The sequence below is a fragment of the Uloborus diversus genome, chromosome 2 (genome assembly GCF_026930045.1).
Source record: "Uloborus diversus isolate 005 chromosome 2, Udiv.v.3.1, whole genome shotgun sequence".
Taxonomy (NCBI): Eukaryota; Metazoa; Arthropoda; class Arachnida; order Araneae; family Uloboridae; genus Uloborus; species Uloborus diversus.
This window is the reverse complement of record NC_072732.1, coordinates 157,564,564-157,591,536: the sequence shown is the minus strand read 5'-3', so window position 1 is coordinate 157,591,536 and position 26,973 is coordinate 157,564,564. Positions and strand designations below refer to the sequence as shown.

The window sequence follows — 26,973 nt, the reverse complement described above, 5'->3', positions numbered from 1 at the left end:
GGCTCGCTGAGCATCTGAAGTTTTACCGTTTTTCGCTGGTTTTCTTCGGATGCTCGGCGAGCCCATTTCTCTTATCTGCTACAGTTAGACATGAAATTCAGCAAATTTCCCAACTTTGGTTTTTAAAACGCCTCGTTTATTTTCATATCGATTATCAAGCGCTTTCAAAGTGACGGTCAGCTCTAATTTTTATCAAGCAATAAAAACGAATATTGTTTTAATGGTTTGATGATTTTTACCTCCTTCTTGTTTCAAAATTTTTGTTACAAAAAAAGGAAACATCCATGCATGGTAAACATAACATTTTTATCAAAGACAAAGATCAGCTACTAATGTTTCTCTGTGCATAAAAGGGAAAGCATGTAGTTTATCTCAATCCTTACTATACAACGAAAATATTCATTCGGAAATTGTTCACAAAATTGAGTGAGGGGGGAGCACCTGGCATCAAATGCCTACATATATCTCTTCCCCCCCCCCTCCCTTTGATCAAGCGCACTAAGTACAATAACTTACAGTAGATACGCCGCATCGGTATAATTGCCGCACCCTGAAAAGTGTAAGAGTCTGTCAAAAAAATTTTAAATGCTCAGAAATGTCGCATTGCCATAAACACAGCACATAAAAATGATGAGCAACTCCTCGATATTGATGATATATCAGAGTAGAAAATACCCATTAAAAAGAAAAAAAATACATATTAGTTTGTGGCTCTATCCCCCAACTTTTAAAAATGTAAAGAAATAAAAACAAAATATCGCATTTAAATTGATTCCCAATTTTTACGCTTTGCACATCCAGGTTTTGCTTTTTTTTTTCAAATACACTCTTTTCAAGGAAAGAAAAGAAAATTTTATAAATTTTATAATCATGTTTACGATTTAGAATGAACAATAATCATATTTATGTACGAAAAAGTTAGTTTCCGCGATTATTTTTTAAGTGGTCCGTTTTTGCGAATTTCTGTTTCTGCTTTTATGTTGTACTAACATCAATAAAATATGTACAGTGTACAAGTTTTTCATTTTTTGCTTCCTTATGTTCTTTTTAAGGTTTTACATTGCCTTTCTGTTTAAATAGAGCTCCATTTCACTTGCAATCATACAAAAAATTGGCGAACAGGAAATTCGGTTTTTCCCGCATTTTTTGAACAGTCGGCCGTTTACTTTAATTAAAGCTTCTAACTGATGGGTAAATAATATATAATTGCATCAGAATGTGCCAATATCCATATATTTAGTTTTGTTAATACAGTAGGACTGAAGTCGGGGCGATAAAAAGAAAAGTCGATCACACACTCCGCAACGGCAAAAAAGTCAATTACGAAAAATTTAACTTTTAAACACGCAAACGCTGCCGCCGCGGCATTCCTTCCAGAAATTAATGTAGTCAGTCAATGAAAAGTTCAGGATCTGCTTGCTTCTTTTGCTTTTCAAAATTAAAACATGTAAAAAATTATCGGTGCGGCATTGTAAAAATAATAATCAATGCACAATTAGAAGTGCTATACTTATGAAAGAAAAAGTAGGAAAAAAAAGGAAAAAGTAGGAAAATGAGAGAGCTCTAAAAAGTAGGAACTCTTCGGGGTCTGCACAAGTAGCTGAATTTGACACAGTTCAGCATTTCTCCCTGTATCTGTCCCTGTATCCTGTCCCATTTGTTATAAATTTGTCTCCCTGTACCCTGTCCCATTTGTTATAAATTTGAAAACTTATGATTTGTATCCACACTTGTCCCAATTTTCAAAGTTTTCAAGCACTTGAAAATGAAATTTATTTTTTCAACAACTTTTCTCTTTTGGAAAAAATCATGAAACTTTTTGGAGTTTGCTGCTTTTAACAAAGTGGGTGTCCTAAGCCATAGCTTGTTTAGTTTGCAGGTAAACCCGTTTTTTTTTAATTTCTGTTTTTCAGCTTCTAATTTGTTGAAATAACCGTTGGATCGATTGTTTTAAGTATTGCAGCTGAATGTATAACTCGATCAGTCGATATTTTCACTTATATAATTTCCCTAATCGTTTTCAGTTCAAAATAGTTATTTTTAACACATTTTTAGCATCCCAGTGACAGCTTTACTACTTGTAATAGTGTACCTTGCCGCAGCACCCCCCCCCCCCCCATTAGAAAAGGTCATTCGCTGTTCTTTTCATTTTCATTTCTGAACTATTCAAAAAAGGAAAAAAAATCATGATTTTTTCTTTTTAGATTTTGGGAAGTGTTTTGTTACTATGTATAAAGTCCTTCCAAGACTGGGGGGCATTGTCCCTCCTCGCCCCCCCCCCTTAAATCCGCCCATGATCAACACAGATGCAAATGACTTAAAAGTTTTGAGTCCGATGAGAACGGCAAAATTAGAGGTCTATGACTCCTCAACTACACAATTGACAGATAAGAAAGGTTAAAAAATAACACTAAAAGCACAATCATTAATGTCCAAACGGTAGAATCACATATTAAAAAAAAAAAAACGAGCAAGTATTATAGAAGCAGATGCAATCAGATTTCGAAAAGTGTGAAAAATCGGGACTGACACATAAAAGCGTAAGAAACGGCTAAGATGCATGAATTTTGCACTTTATCAGTAGAATTCGATAAATATGCATGTTCTTGAACACAAAATCCATGACCAGTTGTCAGTTTCCATGATTTTTGAGCATTTTTTGTTGAAAATCATGATTTTTCTGGGCCATTTTCAATCATAGTCAAAATCCACGACTTTCCCCAACTTTCCAGGTGTGCGGACACTCTGAATGTACTGAAAAAGGATGCCAAAACAAAAAATTAGTATCTCAAGTTGTATATATATATATAAAATATTGTTCTATTTTGCTGTTAACTTGGCTTATTCAAAAAACTTTTACCAATATTACTAATTACTTCCATACTGATGTTTTATTATTATGTTTTTAGACAAATGTTGTCAATTTGGAAAGGTAAAAAAAAATTCCGCTTAGTTGAATAATATTCTTTGAAACCGGTGGTATTCGTTTGGGCGGAGCAAACAGTATAAATAAATATTGGTACTTACTTAAAAGTAATAAAAACAAATTTTGGTGGTGATCCTATTGCTTTTATTTTTCTTGGACTCAAACTTAAAGTGATATTCAGCAATTTTCTAAGTTGCTGCAATGAAATTGAGTTGATTGTAGAAATATGATAAAAGCAACACGAACATCAATATGATTGGTAAAATATCATGAACATGATTTGTAAAACATCACAACATGAACATGATTTGTAAAACATCACAACATGAACATGATTTGTAAAACATCACAACATGAACATGATTTGTAAAACATTACCTTTAATAACTAGTTAATAGTATAATATAATAATAATAATAATGCAACATGCAAACATCTGTACACTTCTGGAGAATCTTTCAATACTTTGAAAATAATATCATGATCAATGTCTAGATATCTTAAAATTTGGGAATACAACAAATAAAGAGCATAATTGTGCGACGATGTAGTAATGTTATCATCATAAAAGGTAACGACAAATTTGTTTAAGCTTGGCCTCAATTATCATACTAGCATGTTAGTAGGCATAAAAGTGCAGGGGTTGCCCAAAAGAGGGGGGGGGGGGATACCATTTTTACTCAAACCAAAGTTTTCAAAATTTAAATACTTAGAAAATATTTGTGAAGATTAATTAGAATGTTTTTAAAAAATCTTTCTTTACCTGGATGCTGCATGTGGATTTAAGCAGGGGAGCCTACCTAGGGGGAAGGGGGGGGGGGGGGTCATAGCGCAGACAGTGTCATTGAAATTTTTTGGGCTTAAGTGTGTTTCGAGGGGTATTTTTTCCTTTCTTTTGGACGAGGCTCTTGCTTGGGAGGGGGCAACCTTGCTCTTAGGGCAATGGGTATCTCTGATTTAAGTGTAAAAACTTGATGGCTTGAATTTATTTTGCAGTAATCCTGTGACTTATACAAAAAAGTCAATTATGCAAAATTTATAAAAATAAAAAAAATATTCACAATAAATGATTTTAAATATATTTTGGAGGGGCCCAAGTATCTTCGGCTTCCCTCTCTCTTTAAATATGTCATTCCACCTACTTACTAATTATGAACAACAAAATCTGCACACTTGCATAATTAAGTCACTACTGCTTCAAAAGCAAGAAAGGAGCAATGTGCACTAGGGCTAGGCGATATACCGTCATTTATCGATGTATATCAACTACCACGATAACAATATTTAGATTTCTATCCATCTGATATATCGCTTAAAAAGAAAATACGGGACTTAATTACGGAGAAATTGAAATACTGACTCAAAAATACATAATCTTTCATAGTTCAGTGTGATCGGCAAGTGTTTGAAATTTCAAGAAATTATCTGCATTCTTCAAACAGTTATTTAATATTTATTTTTTTAATATAGTAAAAGGGAAATTTAACTACGCATCGAAAGTCAAGGGGGACCCCTTGTCAGTTCGGTCTCCAGATCCCCTCCCCCTATAAAGTTTTTAAAACTTATACTACTACGATTCAGAGCGGGGCACTTGAAAGGAGCGCGCTCCTAGTTTCTGACAAAGCTCACATGGCCTCTCGTGGGCCCAGAAAAGTGAATGTGTGTTGGTTAAGAGAGCATCTTAATGCAACAATTAAAAATTAACCAATTGAGGTATCAATACGATTAATAGTTCAAATTAAACATAGACCATTGGTATTGTGTGAAATAAAAGGTTTAAGAAAAATACTGAACCACTTTTTTTAAAAGGGGGGAGGCGTACAAGACGAGAAAGCTATATCTTTCCTTGTTATAGAAAGCGATTATTGAAGAATAGTTACGAACAATTTTGTAACAAAAGTGTGAGGTATAAGGCGGCCACCAAAGTACCTTGTACTTGGGGCACCTTGATCCACTTTCAAGGGTTCTGTTCGAAAATGCAAATTAAAAAAGACGAATAGAAGAGTTTTTTTTAAATCTTGGATAACAACAAATATGCAACTGATATTTTAGTTTAAAAAAAAAAAACTCTAGATTTTTTGAAGAGATAAAAACAGAAAACTAAAATTGAAAATATTTCAAAAGGAACTTACACCATATCCAACATAATTTGGCAAATTGCCAAGCTCAATTTTAAAAATTTCTGACGTGAAATCGCCTAATCTGGTGTAGGAGTAAGGATCATGTTCCTTGTTTTCACATGTATCTATTGCAGTCTCCAATTTGAGTGTTTCAGATTCAGCTACCTCACACTCATTGTCCTCTTTTTCCACAAGGCGAGAAGATTCTGGAACGTCCGGAATGTCAAATTTGGAACCAACTAAAGTTGTATCAGTCATGTCTGCAAATTTAGGATTAAGAATTATAATAACTTTTTTTTTAATTAATAAATCAAAATAAAATAAAATTAGAACAAAAAAAACCTTAATAGAGCAACACAATATTAAATTTATAAAACATCATTTTTCATGAGGTAAGAAACAATCTTAAGTAATTTATTCAAAAGAGGGTTTCTTTTCTTTTTTTTTCTTTCTTTTTTTTTTTTTTTTTTTTTTTGTTTTGTTTAAATAGCTTGACATTAAGGGGCAGATAAAATTTGCAGTACCCCTCATTTTTTTTAGTCAAATATAAAATTTGTCTGTCAAATACAATAAGAAAAAAAAATATTTTGATTCTCAATTATTACATATTTAAACCTAAAATTTAGATGCAAAAAATGATAAAATTTTATTATGTAAATTGCATTACCAAACTTAGCATTTTAAAGGCAAAAATTTTATGTCTGCAAATATTAATGTTTTAATATTACTTCTAAACAGAAATTGGCAGTTTACTTCAATCAGAGCCTTCTGAACAGGCCCGACAAAAGGCAATGTCAGCCTAGTCAAAAACTAGGGGCCTGGTCCTAGGGGAGCCCGGTGACACTGACGCAAAAAAAAAAAAAAAGAAAGAAAGAAGGACAGAAAAAAAAGGAAAGAAAGAAAAAACGGGGCGGGGGGGGGGGGGGCTCTGAATAAAGAGAAAACATAAAGATTATGTAAAATTTACTCTTTTGATGCTTACTGTTGTGGCACCTGAAATAGAGTTGATGGTTTTCTAGTAAGCAGTTTTGATTTTTTTTTATTTTTTCTCCCTTTTTTTTTCTACTTTTTCCCCTTTTGTTTTCTTTTTCCCCCATTTTTTCTTCTTTTCCTCCCCCTCCCATTTCTTTTCATTTTTTCTTCTTCCTTTTCTTTTTCTGGGGGGAAGGAGGGGGCCCGGAAAAATAACTGACAAGGCGCCCGGCTTGGCTCTCTGCAATCCTGCTTCTGAAACAAAATAGAAAGCCTGCAAGGAGAAAATTTTCAAGGGAATGACTATCGAAAAAAGAGCTCTTGAAATTCCCAATTTCTAGGTTCTGTAGCCAGCTTAACTTACATTAACCTATTGAAAACAATTAGCACCAAATGTTCCATTTTTTAAGGCTAGATATTATTGCTCTTATTCACTCACCTACCTTGAAGTTTCAATCCAATCTTATTTTTTAAAAAAAAGGATACATTTATAAAACATAAGACAGGTTTAATTTGGGGAAATTATTCATGTACAGTTCACTGCTTTGAAACAAAGATGGATTTACCAAAAGTTATAAGAAGGTGGAGTTGACCCCCCTGTGACGAATTTTATTATGATTTTTAGCAATCTTCAAATTTTTAGACTTGAAAAAATAGTACATGGAATTGATGTTAACCTGTTTTTTGCTTTGTTCTGTAAAAAGTATTTCTTCTCAGCATGTCACAGTTAAAAGAATTCACTGAATTTCTGGGCTATCGCTACTTTCAGTTTTTTTGTTGATTTTCAAAAGCACAATCATCTTTAATGAGTTTGACCATTGGAAAATTCTAGAGAGGGGGGGACTTGAATGGGTTTTTATTAGAGACGTACCGAGTACTCGGTAACTACTCAGTACTTGGCCTACTCGGCCAATTTGCCGAGTACTCGGTACTCGGCCAAATTTTGATCAGATACTCAGCCAATACCGAGTAGTTGCAAAAAATTGAATATTGTCCAAGACAGATACTAAAATTCATAAAAAAGTGCAAGCATATATAATATTCTGTAATCATTTACAAGTCAAGTAAAAATTCTGCAAAAAGGAGAAGTATAGAAAATATGGAATTTTTATATTAGAAATGGGTTTTTGCTACAAAAAAACTATTTATAAGAAATATAAAAATACCTTTGCTTAAAAAATAAAAGGAAATAAAACAACCTTAAAAGCACAGTGCAGGAACTCTGCAGACACGTGTTTTGGCATTACAAGGAATTCCTTTTCCACTACACAATATGTGAGCTCGTCGATTTAAAGGCATCCGACAAAAGTCGGATTTTTTTGTCGAATGTCTTTACATTCTTTAGCTCACATTTTATGCACTGAAAAAGACGTTCCTTGTAACGCAGAAACAGGTGTCTGCAGTGTTCCTGCACATTTGTTTTATTTGCTTTTTAAAATTATTTATGTTTAGTGGACTAGAATTCCAACTTGATTAATCATACCTTTTATTTATTTATTTTTAATTTAAAAAATAATTTTTTTGTAAAATTTTTCACATATAAACAAAATTCTTAAATAATGCGTAATTAAATTTCAACAGGAATTTAGTTTCAAAAACTATGATATGGACAAGGAGGTTTATACTACTATTCCAATAAGTTCAAAATTCATCCCGTGTGTTGGTGGTTCTTCTTAAAACATAATTAGTACTCAGTAACTCGGCCGAGTAGTGAAAGGCCGAGTACTCAGTAACTCGGTACTCGGCCGAGTAGTGAAAAACCGAGTACTTGGTACTCGGCTACTCGGCCAAAGTGCTACTCAGTACGTCTCTAGTTTTCATCTTATTGAGGGGGGATGCACTATCACTCTTGAGGGGATGGGCACCCCTGCTTAAGAAAAGCTTTTTTACCTAGGAGATATCATGCCGGGCCACTGAAATTTGAGCCGCCTTACAAATATTTCTGGGTCCGCCCCTGGCCCCTCAAGGTACATGCCCCTAATTTCAGACTAGGCTGACAGGGCATCTCTCGGGCGCTGACTAACCTAATTGCTGCTCCAAATTTAATCATCTGCACTCATGTTTTTAACCCTTTTCTCTTCATTTTACTAACTTTCAGAAAATAGGACATTTCTGTGTCTGGACACTATGTGCAAAGACAATGGACAAGCTACCTGAAACTGGGACCTATTGTCTTTTTTTATATACTGCTTTGGTGACTGAAATTCTGGGGCCCAAATACAGTCGGACCTCCATATATCGAAGTAGCAAATTGCCAGAAAAAAATTCGATATATAGAAATTTCGATATATAGAAACACAATCTTATTTTATCATAAAAATATCCTAAAACATTAAAATTAAAACTAATTTTCGTGCATGAAACCCAACTTCTAATTTAAACGAGCATCGAATTAAATGAAAGTTAATAATTAAAAATTTAACAGAAATTACATTTTTGCTCCTCCATACACCTTCATTCTTCAGAAATTCAACTTGAACCGCCACATTAGGGGATTTTCGTGTTAACAATGTAATCGAGAGAAAAGTAAAAAATCAATCTACTTAACTTGAATGATTTTTACTGAAGTTAAAAATACTAGGAATGATAATCAACAGACAAAAGGATATTTTGACACTGATTTTAGTGTTACTGGTTGCAACTAAGATTTGAAATAAACTTGAGGGAATGTAAGAACACCAGAACGGAACAACGACCCTATCTACACACCCTTGAACCCCCTATTCCTTATGAATTTCGTAGCAACCTTTAGTGATCATAATTTTCTCCGCTAAACTTCATTTTTCATGAGAAATACAGTCTAAAGTGGAAAAAAACCTATGAATGCCTCGCAAAAAATTTCGATATATAGAGACTTTTTCGATATATAGAAACAATTTTTCTATGTAATGAACATAGAAATTTGCTGGGATTTCGATATATAGAAAATTTCGATATGTGGAAGTTCGATATACGGAGGTCCGACTGTACACAGATCCATAAGATAATCTGATAATCAGGCTCTGAGTACTACTCAACTACGTTATTATTTACTTCCGGCTCATTTGAAGCTTTGTTTAACCTACTTGTATCATTTCAGAGCAGGGTTCGAAAATATAATGATATTTTTGAAAATATCCGATATTTTGATATATATCGGATATTTTGATATACAGTAGACGACCGTTATAACGCCGACCTGTATAACGCAATTCTCTATAAACCCCACTACTTTTCAGAAGTAAACAACATGTTTTGAAGTTTGAAAAATCCCCCCGTTTTGCTTTGCAAACATAAAAATTGTTAGGCAAAATAAATTTTGAAAGTTTTTCATATTTCCATCTTATTTCAAAGCTTTTAAATTGAAAATTAGTACTCATAGTAAACAGAAAATACCAGATGGCTCTTGAAAATGCAGCTGTTATGCAAACCATGAAGCTAGCAGAAGTGCAGGATTTTGATTGTGAAACATATTTATTTGTGAATAACTAATTGTAATATTGGTGCTTTAATAATCATTGCAGATAAAACTCATTCTGAAGTGCTAATATATAGATATATTCTGAATGTTAGTTTCAAAATTTGTGAAATGATCTATATAATGCAAAAACCTGTATAACGCAAAAGCTCTGGTCCCAAGGTGTGTGTTATAACGGTCTTCTACTGTATTTCAATTAGCACAAACTAAAGCCTTCCAAATAGTAAATGCATCCTCAAGTCACTTTTTATTTTCTTATATTAGAATTACAATATGTATACTTAAGATTAAGGCTTCTTTCTTATTTATATCTAATATTTCATTTCAAATTTCTGTCACTTTTAATGGACTTATTTAGCATTAGGGACATTCCATGGTATTTTTGACATTTATGTAGAGTCCGTAACGTGAACTTTTTTGCCATAACTTTTTAATTTACTGTTTGATTAGCATATTATTTTATTTTGATCTTTTCCTACTAACACACCAGCTCAAAATAAAATAATTTGCAAATCAAACGGTAAATTAAAAAGTTATGGCAAAAAAAGCTCACGTTACGAACTTTACAGAATGTCAAAAATACCGTAGAATGCCCCATTAGCTGTTTTTTTTTTTCATTTTTCTTCTGTTAGCTACCCTTACAGTTATATGATTCAGTAATAAAATACAGTAAAATCCCTCTAATGCAGACACTAACGAGACCAAATTTTTTCTATGCAGGACAGGGGTTTCATTATGTTATTTAAATACAAATACAAAAGTGACGACCAGCAACAGGCTCTGGGCCCAGCTAGACTGGTCCTAGTCAATTTACAATCCCCAGTGAAGATCAATGGCCCTCTTAAAACTGTCTACTCCTTTGCTCATTACCACCTCTTCCGGTAAGCTGTTCCAAGGTTCCACTACCCTGCTAAAATAATAATTTTTCCTAATATCCATGTTAGCCTGAGATTTAAATAGCTTAAAACAATGACCCCTTGTCCTGTTTTCAGTGCTAAACTTTAGCCCCGTAACATCTTTCGTTTTAATAAATTTAAACAGCTGAATCATGTCCCCTCGGTCTCTTCTTTGCTCAAGACTGTACATTTTTAGCCTTCTAAGCCTGGAATCATAATCTAAGTGGGAAAGTCCACTTATTAGCCTTGTAGCCCGCCTTTGAACCCTTTCCAATACATTAATGTCTTTCTTAAGATAAGGAGACCAAAACTGAACAGCATACTCCAAATGGGGTCTTACCAAACTTCTATATAAGGGCAGAAGAACTTCTTTAGATTTATTTGAAATAGATCTATTGATAAACCCAAGCATCTTATTGGCTTTGTTGCTAGCAATGCTGCACTGTTGGCTAAACTTTAAATCCTGACTTATTAGGACCCCCAGATCAGTAACTTTGTCTGCCTGACTAATGACTGAACCTTGCAAATAATAACTTGTACACTTATTTCCATGCCCTAAATGTAGCACTTGACATTTCCCAATATTAACAGCCATACCCCATTTATCAGCCCACTCCATAATATGATCTAGATCCTCTTGCAACTGTTTTGCTTGTTCTTCATTTTCTACAGTCCCCATAATTTTGACATCATCAGCAAAACAATTTATGTTCCCATAAATATTTTTGTGAATATCGTTCATAAAGACAATGAACAAAACAGGCCCTAACACTGATCCTTGAGGAACCCCGCTTAAGACCTCACTCCAATTTGAATAATTTCCCCTTACATCTACTCTTTGTTTCCTTCCGGTCAGCCAATTTTTTACCCAAATGAAAGTTTTCCCTCCTATTCCTATATCAGCTAATTTGCTAAGTAGAGCAACATGCGATACCTTATCGAAAGCTTTTTGAAAATCAATGTAAACAACATCTACAGGCTTCTTATTGTCCAAAGCCATGGTAACTTTGTCATAGAAATGTAATAAATTAGTTGCAAAAGATTTACCTTTCCTAAAACCGTACTGAAAACTAGTCAATAGATTATTAGTCTCTAGAAAATTTACTATCTTAATTTTCATCAATGTTTCAAAAATTTTGCAAACCACCAAAGTTAGACTCACAGGTCTATAATTTCCCGCACTCCCTTTAGACCCTTTCTTGAAGAGCGGTGTAATGTTAGCCAGCTTCCAGTCCTCTGGCACTGTCCCCGAATTATAAGAAGCATTGAAAATGATTGCGATTACATCCGCTAATTCCTCTGCACATTCAACTAAAATTTTCGAATAAATATTATCTGGCCCTGGAGCCTTAGTCTCTTTAATTTTTTTCAAATGAAGTAAAACGTCATCCCTGGAAAATACAAAGTCCTCAAGCTGTACTATAGCTTGTGTCTTGTTGGTGTCAACTGTTGAGATACAGTTATCGTTAAAAACACTCGAAAAAAAGTTAAGAACATTAGCAATATCACTATCGTTCTGAATTAAAATTCCGTGCTCATCAACCAGTGGCCCAATATGACTATTTCGAACTTTCCCCGAATTAGTGAATGCAAAAAACCTCTTGGGATTCCTGTTTATGTTATCTGCCAGTCTTTGCTCCAACTCTCTTTTCTGAATCCGTAATTTGCATTAGAACTGGGGAATAAAAAATTGTCTGCATAAGAGGGCTGTCCGCCTTAAGGGGTGCCCGTTAGGAGGGGTTTTACTGTATATACATTAGTCCGTGCACAGTCATAAGACATTTTCTTTTTCTGAGCAATGTTAAACATTTAACTAAGCACTTTTAATATGAATTAAAATTGTTGCATTACATTATAATTTTATGAATATAAAATGCAAGTAAAATAGGAGTATTATATTAGTTTATTATATTGATGATGTATTAATACATCATAAAAATATAGTACATAACTTTTTGGTTATTTTTAATAATAAATGAACCATTTTAATATATCATGATATATATCAGCAAACCCTGTTTCAGAGCTTTTTTTTTTTAAAGCATGCCGATTCAGCGCAGAGAATATGAACCACTACCAGCATCAGCAACATTTTATATAACTTGTGTTAACTGTATCCTTCTACTCAAATTAGTTAGCTAAATTTTATCATCTTCAAAAAAAAAAAAAAAAACCTTGACCTTTGCAATATATATTTACTTTAAAAATGCATCATGGCTCATAATTTGGCATAATAAAAAGCACTTAAAAATTTAATTGAGTCATTTTTGATGAAAACAATGTGCCCAATTGATCATTAAATAATTTCAAAGCCACATTAAAACATTTTAAGCCGGGTGTGCGAACTTTCTGAAAATCTACAATATAAAAAAAGCGATTTTGTTTGCAAGCATGATTTTTTTTCATGCACATTTTAATGATTTCAGATTATTTTAACCAGGGTTCGCCAATATATATCAATCAATATATATCATGATATGTATCACGATATATATTCGATATTTATTTTTTCAACTACAGTATTTTCAATATTGTAACGGATTCGGTGCGACTTCCACTTTCTTGAAATGAAGACACAGTTCTTGATAAAAACACAGGAAATTTATTTACACTATGTACAGGAGAAACCGTTAACTGCTAAATTATTCATCAGCAATTATCACACAACACCGTAAACTCAACGTTTACACACGTATTTACTTCCAAATACGAAAACAACACAGCGAAATGCCTCGCTATAAACAGAGCTAATACACACACTCAGTTCGAAATCTGAATCGAAACTCCCTGTTTATCCATCGCTAACGGCTTTTATACACCGAAAAGAATTTTCCACAACATTCTTACCTCTTCGCGAAATGCGTAGACCGTTATCAACGAAAAGAAAGAAAATAGGGGTCGTATACTTTAGCCGAATGAAAAAGGGGTTGTATATTCATTACGGGAAACTATTTACAGGTTACGTTCCTACAATAATTACTATTTACAGAATTTGTAACATTGCCTCCTTCCTAAGGACTGCACGTCCCGGGCAGTACAATCCCCAGAAAGGGTGCCAAACTTCTATCACAAGTTTACAAATATACACATTAATTAATAACCAATAATGCATAGGAAACACAATAATAACAAGAAATATTACTAAACATTAAAAGCAAAAATTATCTACAACTTTTATGTTATCAACCATGGTTGTTTACGTAATACTCATGAACTATGGCCATAGTATGGGGCTAACCGATCATAATGTACAACCCTAGGTTTTGCATTAGGTGATTTTTGGATCCTCACTACGACGTCATTTAGTCGGTTAAGGACTTTGTAGGGTCCATCCCAATGCGACTGCAATTTGGGTGACAGACCTTTCCGTCGGATGGGATTCCATAACCAAACCTTGTCGCCTTCGTTGAATTCATGTCCAGCAGACCTTGTGTCGTATCGGGTCTTCATCTTCTCCGCCGCGATGTTGATTCGCTCTCGTGCGAAGTTATGAACGTCTTCCAACCGGACCTGGAGATCCTGGACGTACTCCTCAGGCGATGAAGGCGCATCCGGAGGACGACCGAAGACGAGATCACAAGGTAGCCGAAGCTCTCGTCCGAAGAGCATCTGAGATGGGGCATATCCGGTAGTCTCGTGGACAGCACTGTGGTAGGCCAGCAGGAACAAAGGTTGCTTCTTGTCCCAATCCTGTTGATTTCTGGATACCATAAGTGAGAGATTATTCAGGATTGTGCGGTTAAATCTCTCCACCATGCCGTCCGATTGTGGGTGTAGTGGTGTTGTCCTAGTTTTCTCAATTCCGAAAATTTGACATAGGCCCTTAAACACAGCAGAGATGAAATTCCTCCCTTGATCGGAATGAATCTGCAAAGGTGTTCCGTATCTCGAGATCCAATGTTGGACTAGAGTCTCTGCTACGGTAGTAGCCTCTTGATCTGGAATGGGATATGCTTCCGGCCATTTGGTGAAGTAGTCGATGGAAACAAGAATGTATTTGTTCCCATCAGCAGTTCTTGGTAGAGGACCCAGGATGTCGATCCCAATTCGTTCGAAAGGAGCTCCAACGTTGTACAGATGTAGCTTCCCTCTGCTTCTCTTCTTCGGTCCTTTACGAGCAGCACAGGCGTCACAAGAATGGCACCACTTCTCCACGTCATCCTTCGCCTTGCTCCAGAAGAAGCGCTCCCGAACTTTATTGAGAGTTTTCAAGACACCAAAATGTCCTCCAGTCGCACTACTATGTATTTCTTTCAGAACATCTGAAATCCTGGATCGAGGAAGTAGTAACTGCCACCTAGATGTCTTGCCGTCGTCAGATTCCCATTTCCGGTGTAGCACGCCGTTCCGTAAATGGAGTGAGTTCCATAAAGCCCAGTATCTTTTTGTTGCAGGACTGAAGATGGAAACGTCCTGCCAGCTAGGGCGTCGACTGTCACTTTCCATGAACTCTAAAATTGGTTTTATGTCGGGGTCTTCAAGTTGATCTTTTCGAACTTGGTCATCACTCCATGGATCAGGTTCTGATGATGTTGGAGTCACTGTCACCTGATAGGCGGTAGGGCTAGTCGTTCCATACTGTTTCTCGATTCGGGAACAATAGTGGCAGTTCTCAGGACAGGGTCTCCTTGATAAAGCGTCAGCATTACCGTGAGATAACCCTTTTCGATGCTTGATCTCCATGTCATATTCCTGGAGCCACTGTATCCATCTGGCTATCTGGCCTTCTGGATTCTTGAAGTTCAAAAGCCAAGTTAACGAGGCATGATCTGTCCGAAGCAGAAATTTTCGGCCGTAGAGGTAATGATGGAAGTGTTCTACAGCTTTCACTATGGTCAGTAACTCCTTTCTGGTGACGCAGTAATTTCGCTCCGACTTTGATAAGCATTTGCTCCAGTAAGCGATGACATGTTCATTTCCGTCAATTTCTTGGGATAAAACAGCTCCAATTCCCTCGTTGCTCGCATCAGTGTCCAGGATGAAGGATTTTTCAGGCTGAGGATAGGCGAGGATAGGCGTTGATGTTAAAGCCTCCTTCAGTCGTAGAAATGCATCTTCGCATTCTTTGGACCATTCAAACTTTTGCTTGCTCTCCGTCAGCTTATGCAAAGGTCGTGCAATGTTGGAAAAACCCTTCACAAACTTCCTGTAGTACGTGCAGAGCCCCAGGAAACTTCGCAACTGATGGATGTTTTCGGGACGACTCCAACTCCTGACCGCAGATACCTTCTCTGGATCGGTTTGCACACCCTCAGAAGAGATGATGTGACCAAGGTAGTTCACTTCCCGGCGGAACAAATTACATTTGGACGGGCTTAACTGTTGGGCAATTCGAACTGATAGCTCAATCAAAACCCGAAGTTCAAAGAACTAAAAGCAGGTTTTAAGCTAACAAACCCAACTGAAAATTTGTGGAATGATCTGCTCGGGAAGAAAGGACTTACAGACACATATTTAACAATTAAATAAACATTTTATTAAACAATAAATATGTCAAAACATGGAAATAATAACAAGTGTAAATAAAATTCACATTCCCCAACAAGTGAATAAAAAATCCCCCCAAAAATATCAGTAGGAAACATTTCTTAAAAATAGTATCGTTTAAAGTTCCAGTAAAATTTATATGACTAGATTAATATAAGTACAACCTTGAGTCCAGTGCCATAAACAGAATAGTTCATACGAACGAGTTAAAAAGTTCATACCAAACAAACTATTCCTTCCTTAAAAGTTGGCACAACATGTGAGGGCGCGATCCACCAATTTGGATCCCATATCAAAATTGTCCGTGACCATTTCATGCCACCATGCTGAATTCAGAAAATAAACCTGTCCTCCTGGACAACAGGAACCATCCATCCATCTAACGGACATCCAATCCAGCTCTCGAGCGTGGACCTTCAATGGTCCTGTTTGTTAGGCCTTTTCACAGCAAAAAAAAAACAACTTGATTTAAACTCTCAATTTTAGAGAGAAAATCCCTCACTTAAAAACTCATCTCAAGGCAACAACTGGAACATGCCCGCATTTCTAGCTGGGCTCAACGACAAAACTTCCTACATCTCTTAAAAAGAATCCACTATACTACGTGGAACTCCGGAGCACACAGCTCCCAGGCACAATCTCAGCACCTCAGAAAAACATTGAACTGCAGTCACAACATATTAAAACAAGAGGTGAAACAATAAGAGCATGATTGATTGAGAGTTCACACTTAAATAGTATTCCCTATCTCCCTACGCGATGGCGTGACGTATATCAAAAAGCATGCATAAATTACATTGAGGAAACAACTCAACACAGTTTACAGTTTAAAACTAAATTCTTTAAAATTGTTTCCCACATGCATACAGCAAGAATCTACTCAACATCTTTCCTATGACGTCACATCATCGTGGCGGGTCAACAAACGCATGCAGGGAATGTTGGCTCTGGGGAACAATTCGAGCGCCGGTAAAATAGCGGGATGACTTTCTAAGTTCGAAAAAAGAAGGAAGTAAGTTCTGGAAACTTTTCTAATCCTTCTAAAACTTTAGGAATTTCTCCAAGAAAAAAAATAATAGCTCTAGGCCAACAAGTTCCCCCCTCTTGGAGACAATTCATAAAGACACTAAAAAACATTTCGAACAACAATTCTATAAACACATTGAAAACATTACATGAAAACATTGAACGAATTTCTACATTTTAAAATACATGTTTTCACACATGGGGTTCACAGAACACACATTCCAAAATTTTAATTTTTATATATTTTTACAAATAGAGGCCGGTTAAAATTCCAATCCGGTTACCCTCTCTCATTTTATTTTATTTTATTTATTTATTTTTGTATTCCCCCCATCTAATACTTTAGTGAAAACCTAACATTTTATTTATTTTATTTATTTTTAGAAACCCTTTCTCGTTTCAAACAATATCGCTCATGTTTTCCAGAAACACTTTTTAATTTCAATTTTTCAAAAGAAACTCTTTTAGCTTTACATTTTTCTTTGAACTATAATTTTTAGAAACACATTTTAGTTTCACAATTTTTACAAACCTAAATTTCTAGAAACACACAGTTTCAGATATGAACCATTCCGATACAATTTTAGTTTCCAAGCTTCTTATTAATTTAAATTTCAAGAAACAACTTTAGTTTCCAACCTTTTACTTAATTTTGGTTTCAGTTTCAAAAAGAAACAAACCCCACATTATAAATTCAAATTTTCAAAGTACACCTAAATTTCATTTTTTTTCGGAAACAAATTTAGTTTCCAAATTTTTCCTTAAATTTGGTCTCAGAAACACTTAGTTTCAAACCCCCTGAAACACACAGTTTCAAATCTTTTCTTTAATTTTTGGTTTCAGAAACACTTAGTTTCAAACCCCCTGAAACACACAGTTTCAAATCTTTCATACTTTGAAATATCTTCACAAATTTTTATTTTTGGAAACTAATCTTAATTTAAATTTTTCCCATTATTCAGGGTTCTGAAACAATTCCAGTTTCTTACAGAAACAAATCCAGATTCAGACCCTTAAAAACACAGTTTCTATTTCAACAATTTAAATCCTAGAAACAATTTTCATTTCAAAAATTCTTATATTTTTAGGAACAAAGTTCAGTTTTAAATTCACTATTTAAATTTCAGAAACACTAAGTTTCAAAGCTTCAGAAACAAATTCAGTTTCTCTTAATTTATATTTCCGGAAACAATTTTAGTTTCAAATCCAAAGAAACACGTGTGTTTAAACTTTCATAATTTCAGAACTTCCAGGAACACATTTCAGTTCCATTTCATTAATTAGATTTCTTTTCAGAAACAATTGATAGTTTCAATTGAGGAAGACTAAAAAAATGCAAGACAGCCCCAAACTTATTTTTAAATAAAGGCTTCCTGCCAGGAAATAAATCCAAAGTCATTCCCCCTGTCTCCAAAACATTCTCCTATAGGAGCTTTTCATGTTTTGAGAAACAATTTCTTATATTTACAGCCAAAAATAGCTAAAACTAATATGCTATTATAACACATGGCAAAAATCTAATTTAGAAATTCTTAGTTTCAAATTCAATGATTATATTTCAAAAAAATTGAAATTCAATTTGGGAAGACCAAAAACTGCAAGTCAGCCAAAAATACATTCTCAAACAAAAGCTGCCTGCCAGGAACTTAATCCAAACAAAGTCATTCCCCCCCGTCTCCAAAACATTCCCCAATAGGGGCTTTTTGTTTTGAGAGACAAATTCTTATATTTGCAGCCGACAAATAGCCAAACATTATATGCTATTAAAAATTCACGGCATAACACAAATTGATGAAAAACTTTTACTTATATTTACAGCCGATAAATAGCCAAACATTATATGCTATTAAAAACTTACGGCTAAACATCAATTTGAAAAAAAATTCTTATATATTTTTTTAAAATTTCTAAAAGATTTAATTCAAGTGTTTACCAGTCCCTTTCAACCTGGCGCCGAATTTTTAAAATTGCCATCTTATATTTTTAGTGGGGAACAATATTTACACAATACAGCTAAACTGGTCAAAAACTACAGGGGGGGTTGACATATGTATTTAAATTTGCTCCATGTTTCATATTGAGAGCCTATATTTTATCAAGGGTAACATTAAAAAAATCCCTTTCTAAAAAAACATTCAAATCTCATATGACCAGTAGCACAATTTCCAATGACCTTTAAGATTCCATTCACCCAAGCAGAGGTCCGTGGATCGAAACCACGCTCTGCTACCACGTGTTGGGCAATTCGAACTGATAGCTCAATCAAAACCCGAAGTTCAAAGAACTAAAAGCAGGTTTTAAGCTAACAAACCCAACTGAAAATTTGTGGAATGATCTGCTCGGGAAGAAAGGACTTACAGACACATATTTAACAATTAAATAAACATTTTATTAAACAATAAATATGTCAAAACATGGAAATAATAACAAGTGTAAATAAAATTCACATTCCCCAACAAGTGAATAAAAAATCCCCTCAAAAATATCAGTAGGAAACATTTCTTAAAAATAGTATCGTTTAAAGTTCCAGTAAAATTTATATGACTAGATTAATATAAGTACAACCTTGAGTCCAGTGCCATAAACAGAATAGTTCATACGAACGAGTTAAAAAGTTCATACCAAACAAACTATTCCTTCCTTAAAAGTTGGCACAACATGTGAGGGCGCGATCCACCAATTTGGATCCCATATCAAAATTGTCCGTGACCATTTCATGCCACCATGCTGAATTCAGAAAATAAACCTGTCCTCCTGGACAACAGGAACCATCCATCCATCTAACGGACATCCAATCCAGCTCTCGAGCGTGGACCTTCAATGGTCCTGTTTGTTAGGCCTTTTCACAGCAAAAAAAAAACAACTTGATTTAAACTCTCAATTTTAGAGAGAAAATCCCTCACTTAAAAACTCATCTCAAGGCAACAACTGGAACATGCCCGCATTTCTAGCTGGGCTCAACGACAAAACTTCCTACATCTCTTAAAAAGAATCCACTATACTACGTGGAACTCCGGAGCACACAGCTCCCAGGCACAATCTCAGCACCTCAGAAAAACATTGAACTGCAGTCACAACATATTAAAACAAGAGGTGAAACAATAAGAGCATGATTGATTGAGAGTTCACACTTAAATAGTATTCCCTATCTCCCTACGCGATGGCGTGACGTATATCAAAAAGCATGCATAAATTACATTGAGGAAACAACTCAACACAGTTTACAGTTTAAAACTAAATTCTTTAAAATTGTTTCCCACATGCATACAGCAAGAATCTACTCAACATCTTTCCTATGACGTCACATCATCGTGGCGGGTCAACAAACGCATGCAGGGAATGTTGGCTCTGGGGAACAATTCGAGCGCCGGTAAAATAGCGGGATGACTTTCTAAGTTCGAAAAAAGAAGGAAGTAAGTTCTGGAAACTTTTCTAATCCTTCTAAAACTTTAGGAATTTCTCCAAGAAAAAAAATAATAGCTCTAGGCCAACATTAACTTCAGATTGGCTTCCTTAAGCTTTTGCAGCACCTTCCTAAGATTTGCCAGATGTTCTTCGAAGCTGCGTCCCACGATGATGATATCGTCTAAGTAGACCAGACAGGATTCATAAGAAAGTCCTCTTAACACTGTCTCCATAAGACGCTCGAACGTAGCTGGTGCATTGCAGAGGCCGAAGGGCATCACTTTAAACTGCCATAAGCCTTGTCCAGTTGTAAACGCTGTCTTCTCTCGGTCATCAGGGTGTATCTCAACCTGCCAGTAGCCGCTCTTCAAGTCCAGGGTCGAAAACCACTTGTGTCCGGAAAGAGTGTCCAAGGTGTCGTCTATCCGTGGAAGGGGGTAGCTGTCTTTCTTGGTGATTTCATTCAGCCGTCGGTAATCGACACAAAATCTGGTGGAGCCATCTTTCTTTCGGACCAAGACGATGGGAGAGGCCCAAGGACTGGATTATGGTTCGATGACATCATTCTCCTTCATCTCTTTCAGGAGGGTTTCAACCTCTTCCTTCTTGGCGAACGGTAGTCGTCTTGGATGCTGTTTAATAGGTGGGTGTTCTCCAGTGTAGATCCTATGCTGCGTTAAATTCGTACGGCCAACATCCTCCGATGTAGATGAAAACAGATGCTTGAAGTCGTCCACCAATTGTTCCGCAGCAGTTCTTTGATCCTTCGATAAGGGTGCACTCCCAATTAACTTCGATGTCAAGGACTCAGAAGACACAGTCTCGGGGGAATTGATTCTTCTAATGATGCAGTTTACGGGAGTACAAGTTGCTAACACTTCGCCTTTCCGGATATTCCTTGGCCTTTCACTCACGTTGGCGACTCTCACAGGAATTACATCCTTGGAAAGGTCCACAAGCGTAGATGCCACCAGCACTCCTTTTAGGCTATTGCTTAGGTTAGGGTATTCAATGAGTCCAAATCGAAAACTATTGCTTTCTTCAAGGGAGCCAGGTATTAATGATTCTGACCTTGAGGGAATCGATAAATCTGTTTGAGCTATTATTTGATGAGCGGATTTTACATCACTCTCTGCAGGGAAAACGGCTATGTTTTCTCTCATCGAGTGCAGCTCATTAGTCTTGAAGTCGAGAGTGAAGTCATATTTCTTCAAAAAGTCCAATCCGAGAATGAAAGGGTCCGTGATATTAGCGACGAATGCCGTATGATGGTAGGTGGCATTCCCAAACACTATTTCCAAGTCCACTTTACCGTCAATCTCAATTTTGTCACCTGTCACAGTCTGGAGACTTACGCGTGGCGATGTCCACAGCAGTTTCAATCCAAATTCACGAGCCACATCTGTCCTAATGATTGTCACATTGGCTCCAGTGTCGACAATCAGTCTGCAGGGGTTCCCATTTACATGTGCGTAAATGAAAAGTCCATCACTGCCACTACTAGAAGAGGAAATCTGCAGAGCTTTAGTGGTGGTGATTTCCTTCCCTCGCGTAGCTTGGTGAGCCGGACAACTCCTTCGCAGGTGTCCTTTACTACCGCATTTCCAGCACTTCTGCTCTTGTTTCTTTTGGGCTGTTATGCTTCTCAGATGTCTTGTCAAGTCACCGAGTTGTCTCTCAAGTTCAGCGAGGTGGGACAACCTGGAATCAGACTCATCAGCTTCCTGAGTCCGGATTAGATGGCGATCCACACGGGTTGCTTCTTGGGCGGCCTCGTATCTCATCGCATACACAACGGCAGAACTCAGGTCTTTGACATCCGCCATCCGTAGAGCTTTCTGGATTTCCGGATCTCGAACCCCGTCGATGTAGTAGTTGAGTGCCAGGTTGTCTCGAACATCCGCAGGACAGTCGCAAAAAGCAAGATGAGACAGTCTCTCGACGTCCGCCGCTAGCTCTTGCAGGGTTTCCCCGGTTTTCCGGAAACGGGACTTCAACTGGAGTCGGCTGAAATCTTTCTGGCACTTCTCACCGAAGCGAAGCTCCAACGCAGATGTGAGGGCGGCGAAATCCAGGCGCTGGCTGTCCGGAAGGGTCTGAAGAATGTCCGCTGCGTCACCTCTCAGGGATGCTGCAAGATGGCAGGCCTTGGTAGCAGAGTCCCATCCGTTCGCTTCCGCCACTATCATGAACTGAGTTTTGTAAACCTGCCACGAAGTTTTCCCATCAAATGTGGCAAGTTTAATGGACGGTCGAGCAACCGATGTGGGAGCGCCAAACTGTACAGAGCTGCTTTCCGCGGTCGCCAATCTCCTTTCCAGGTCTTTAAAGATGTCTTCTTTAAGTTGATGAAATTTTCTATCTTCTTCTTCCAGTTTATTTTCTACAGCATTGCATCGGCCTTCCACGGAACTTAATTTTTCTTCAAATTTCTCTTCGATAGCATCAACTCGATGCTCTATCTCATTAAATTTATTTTCCATCACAGTCTTTACCGAAGTAAGATCGTTTTTAATTTCCTCTTGGTTAGAAACTAGGTCATTTTTCAGCACCGTTAAATCACTTTTCAATTGGTTTTGATTAGCCGCCATATCATTTTTTAATTGTTCTTGATTAGCTGCCATATCATTTTTTAATTGTTCTTGATTAGCTGCCATATCATTTTTCAATTGTTCTTGATTAGCTGCCATATCATTTTTTAATTGTTCTTGATTAGCTGTAAAACTTGCAGTCAAGTCACTTTTTAATTGTTCTTGATTGACTGTAAAACTTGCAGTCAAGTCACTTTTTAATTGTTCTTGATTAGCCGCCATATCACTCTTCACAGAGGTGATTGCGTCAAGAAGTTGTTTTAATTGTTCATCCATTGCGCGAGTAATCACCATAAAAATAAAGTCCTAATTCAAAAAAGTCTTTATGAAAAAATGTCCAAAGTCACACTTACTCCAAGAAAGTCCAGAAGAAGCCCCACGTTGGGCGCCAATTGTAACGGATTCGGTGCGACTTCCACTTTCTTGAAATGAAGACTCAGTTCTTGATAAAAACACAGGAAATTTATTTACACTATGTACAGGAGAAACCGTTAACAACTGCTAAATTATTCATCAGCAATTATCACACAACACCGTAAACTCAACGTTTACACACGTATTTACTTCCAAATACGAAAACAACACAGCGAAATGCCTCGCTATAAACAGAGCTAATACACACACTCAGTTCGAAATCTGAATCGAAACTCCCTGTTTATCCATCGCTAACGGCTTTTATACACCGAAAAGAATTTTCCACAACATTCTTACCTCTTCGCGAAATGCGTAGACCGTTATCAACGAAAAGAAAGAAAATAGGGGTCGTATACTTTAGCCGAATGAAAAAGGGGTTGTATATTCATTACGGGAAACTATTTACAGGTTACGTTCCTACAATAATTACTATTTACAGAATTTGTAACAATATTTTTATATTGAAAATACTGCAGTTAATTATTATATTAATCATAATTATTGTCCTTTATTATCAAAAATAACCAAAACGTAATGTACTATATTTTTATGATCATTAATACATTAATAACAAATGAATATAATATTCCTTTTTTTATTTTATATTCATAAAATTATTAGTAATGTAACAATTTTAATTCATATTAAAAGTGCTTAATTAAATATTAAACATTGGTCAGAAAAAAAGAAAATGTCTTTTGACTGTGCACCGCAGCACCCCCCAACCAGCAGCACAACCCCAACCAGGGTTCGGTTTGTGATTTTTTTTTAACTTTTTTTTTTTGGATCGAAAGATGGATTTTTTTATTTAAATCCGATTTTTTAATTTAAATCAGATATTTTTGTTTTTTATTAAATGTATAATTATTTCTTCACATTTATAAACATAATATATTTCATGTAGTAGATGAATCTATTCAGCTTACTTTTCAAACTAGGATAAGGTCTCTAACTATTCAATACAGTTTTAAGATTTATAAATATGTTATAATACTTTGATATGAAGTGATAAAAGAATATGTTGAGCAATTACTATTCTTAATTATATCAGTGATGGTATATGAGCAAAACTGAAAATTTTTTTTTGGTTCTATACTGAATTGAACTGTAATTTTGGAGTAAAAGTAATATTGCAAGAAGGAAAATCTGTTTCACACACATCAAGAGGGATCTATGTAGTTTTGCCTATGAAGTTAAGATTGTATTATGCAGTGTAGTTAAATTTAGAGCAACACATTCTAAAAATGCAAAATTGATTTATAAAAATAAAATAAACTGATTTTAATTAAGGATTTTGATTTTAAAATAATCACTTGATTAAAATCAATGATTTTTTTAAAAAAATCACTTGATTAAAAGCAATGATTTTTTTAAAAAAATCAATTGATTTAAATCATGATTTAAATCAAGCTGATTTGAATCAACGAACCCTGGCACCGACTAATGCATATACAGTGGCTCCCAAAAGTGTTCGTACACTTTGAAATTTGTTAGTAAAAAAAAAATAACTCAAAACTGAATTCGAATATAAAGTCCAATATTTTTTCGCATCATTGCTATGTCATTCTAAATACAACCCATTGGTTTTTTCAAAATATTGACGGATCTTCTTTTTGAAATGGGTCAGAAAACGAAGAGACAGAGAAATAACACGCCACAAAAGTCATCGTACACTGAAATATTTTCGAATAAATTCATGATTAAAATTATTATATTTCGTTTTATTAATATTTTTGCATCCTGTTGACCCTTATAAGTCATTTGGCTTTAATTTTTTGTTTATTTATTCTTTAATATTGTGCTTATTACTGTAAAATGGCTGGTATTCATAAAAAAACCGCAAACACCATTCAAAATTTGAATTTTTTTCCCACAGTAGTGGTAAACTGGTTTGAAATGTCTCTAAATTAGTTAGTTTATTTGTTTGTATATTAAAGTGCTTGATAAAATGCTTTAAAGAAAGGAATCGGACCGAAAACAAGGTAAGAAAAGGTCAACCGGCAAAGTTGACAAAATGTGATCGTAGATTTAAAGTTAAAAAATTCATGAAAAATACACATTTGAGTACTGTAAAAGTTTCTGCAGAGTTAAATGAAACAGTTTATATTTAATTTTCACCTAAAATTGTTCGCCAAGTTCTCTGATTAGCTGGATTAAATGGGACCTCTTATCGCAGAAATTTTCTTGGTTGTGCGAAAAACAGAAAGCTTACGCTTTTCGTCGCTAAATCAATGATAACTAAGCTAAAAACGTTTTGGAATCACGTCTTACTTATAGATAGAAATTAACTCAACATTTTTGGTTAAATTGTTGTATAACTGTAAGTAAAAGAAAAAAATTAGGAACTTAATCTTAAGAACTTAGTTGGATCAGTTAATCAGGACGGTGGAGGTGTTTTAGTGTGAGGGTGCATATCAGCATCAGGACTTGGTAGTTTGTAATTTTTTGATGAAATAATGAATCATGCTGTTCCTTTAAATATTTTAAAAACCAATTTTGAACTCTTAGCCAAAAATTTGGTTATTGGAAACAACTTTGTTTTTTATCAAAATAACAATAAGAAGCACATGGTTTTCAACGTTTGCGTCTAGTGCCTCAAAAATTGTCCTAAAGTTTAGAAAATATCCCCTCAATCTCCAGATTTTAACTTAATGCAACGTATTTAGAGATATCTGGAGGCTAGATTACGAAAATAGGGATTTAAAACGAAAATAGAGCTAGAAACAGTAAGACTCGAAGTGTGGTAGAACACTTACTCAGAAATTAAGCTAAAAAAAGAAAGAAAAAGAATTAAATCTATTCCCAGACGTTTAAAAGGTGTTATGAATACTGTATGATATTCTACTAATTAATAACTTAATCAAAAGTTAGATTATTCAATAATATATAGACATTTTATAAAGTGTACGAAGACTTTTGTGAGATAAAATTTCCGGCACTTTTCGGTTTTTGATTTTTTAAAAATTAAGTTTTAATATTTTTTAAAAACTTTTTATGCAGTTTTGTTAAAAATTGATCATAGATCTTATAATTAAATACCTATTCCGAAATATTAATTCTAACCAATGGATTGGAGCCTATTTCGTTGAAAGTCGTAGGTGTATGAAGACTTTTGGGAGCCACTGTAACTGTAAAACTAGCTAACAGAAGAAAAATGAGTAAAACAGATAATACTAAGTTAACTCCATTAAAATTGATAAAAATGTTAAATGAAATTTTTGATATGAATAATGAAAGAAACGTTAATTTTAAGTCTAAATATTGTAATAACAAAAAGACAGCGTGATTTGAGGATGCATTTACTATTTTGAAAACTTTAATTTGTGCTGATTGAAAATATCGGATAGATATCAAAATACCCGATTTATATCAAAATATCAGATATTTTCGAACCCTGATTTAAACGTAATTAATTGAAAATTTGGTTTTGACGTGCTTCAAAAAAGTTCTGCATGAAAATACTGCCGTAAATATAAATAATAATGAAATAAGTATGAATCATTACCTGAGCAAAACAGAATGAAACTTAGCAATCTACCTGATTTTTAGGCCCACAAAAATAAAAACAACTCCATTCATTAATAACTAAAATTAGTTGTAACTTTAAAGTCGCTTTAAAAAAATTTTCAATCAAAACAGAAAAAGCATAAAAGCATGGTTTGTTGTTCTCTTCTTCGCT

At 35.1% G+C, this 26,973-nt stretch overlaps 1 protein-coding gene across 1 annotated transcript in view; it reads right to left on the bottom strand.

Moving 5' to 3' along the window:
• The window catches only part of LOC129217452 (tRNA (uracil-5-)-methyltransferase homolog A-like), an 88,660-nt gene extending 61,709 nt beyond the window's left edge, over positions 1-26,951 (bottom strand). The window contains exons 1-3 of the mRNA XM_054851753.1: positions 26,800-26,951; positions 5,059-5,306; positions 3,028-3,122 (exon numbers count right to left, since the gene is read on the bottom strand). Of these exons, the coding sequence (XP_054707728.1) occupies positions 3,028-3,122; positions 5,059-5,304 (341 nt within the window). The 5' untranslated portion in view covers positions 5,305-5,306; positions 26,800-26,951. The remainder of the gene's footprint in view (positions 1-3,027; positions 3,123-5,058; positions 5,307-26,799) is intronic.
• Positions 26,952-26,973: the final 22 nt, after the last annotated feature.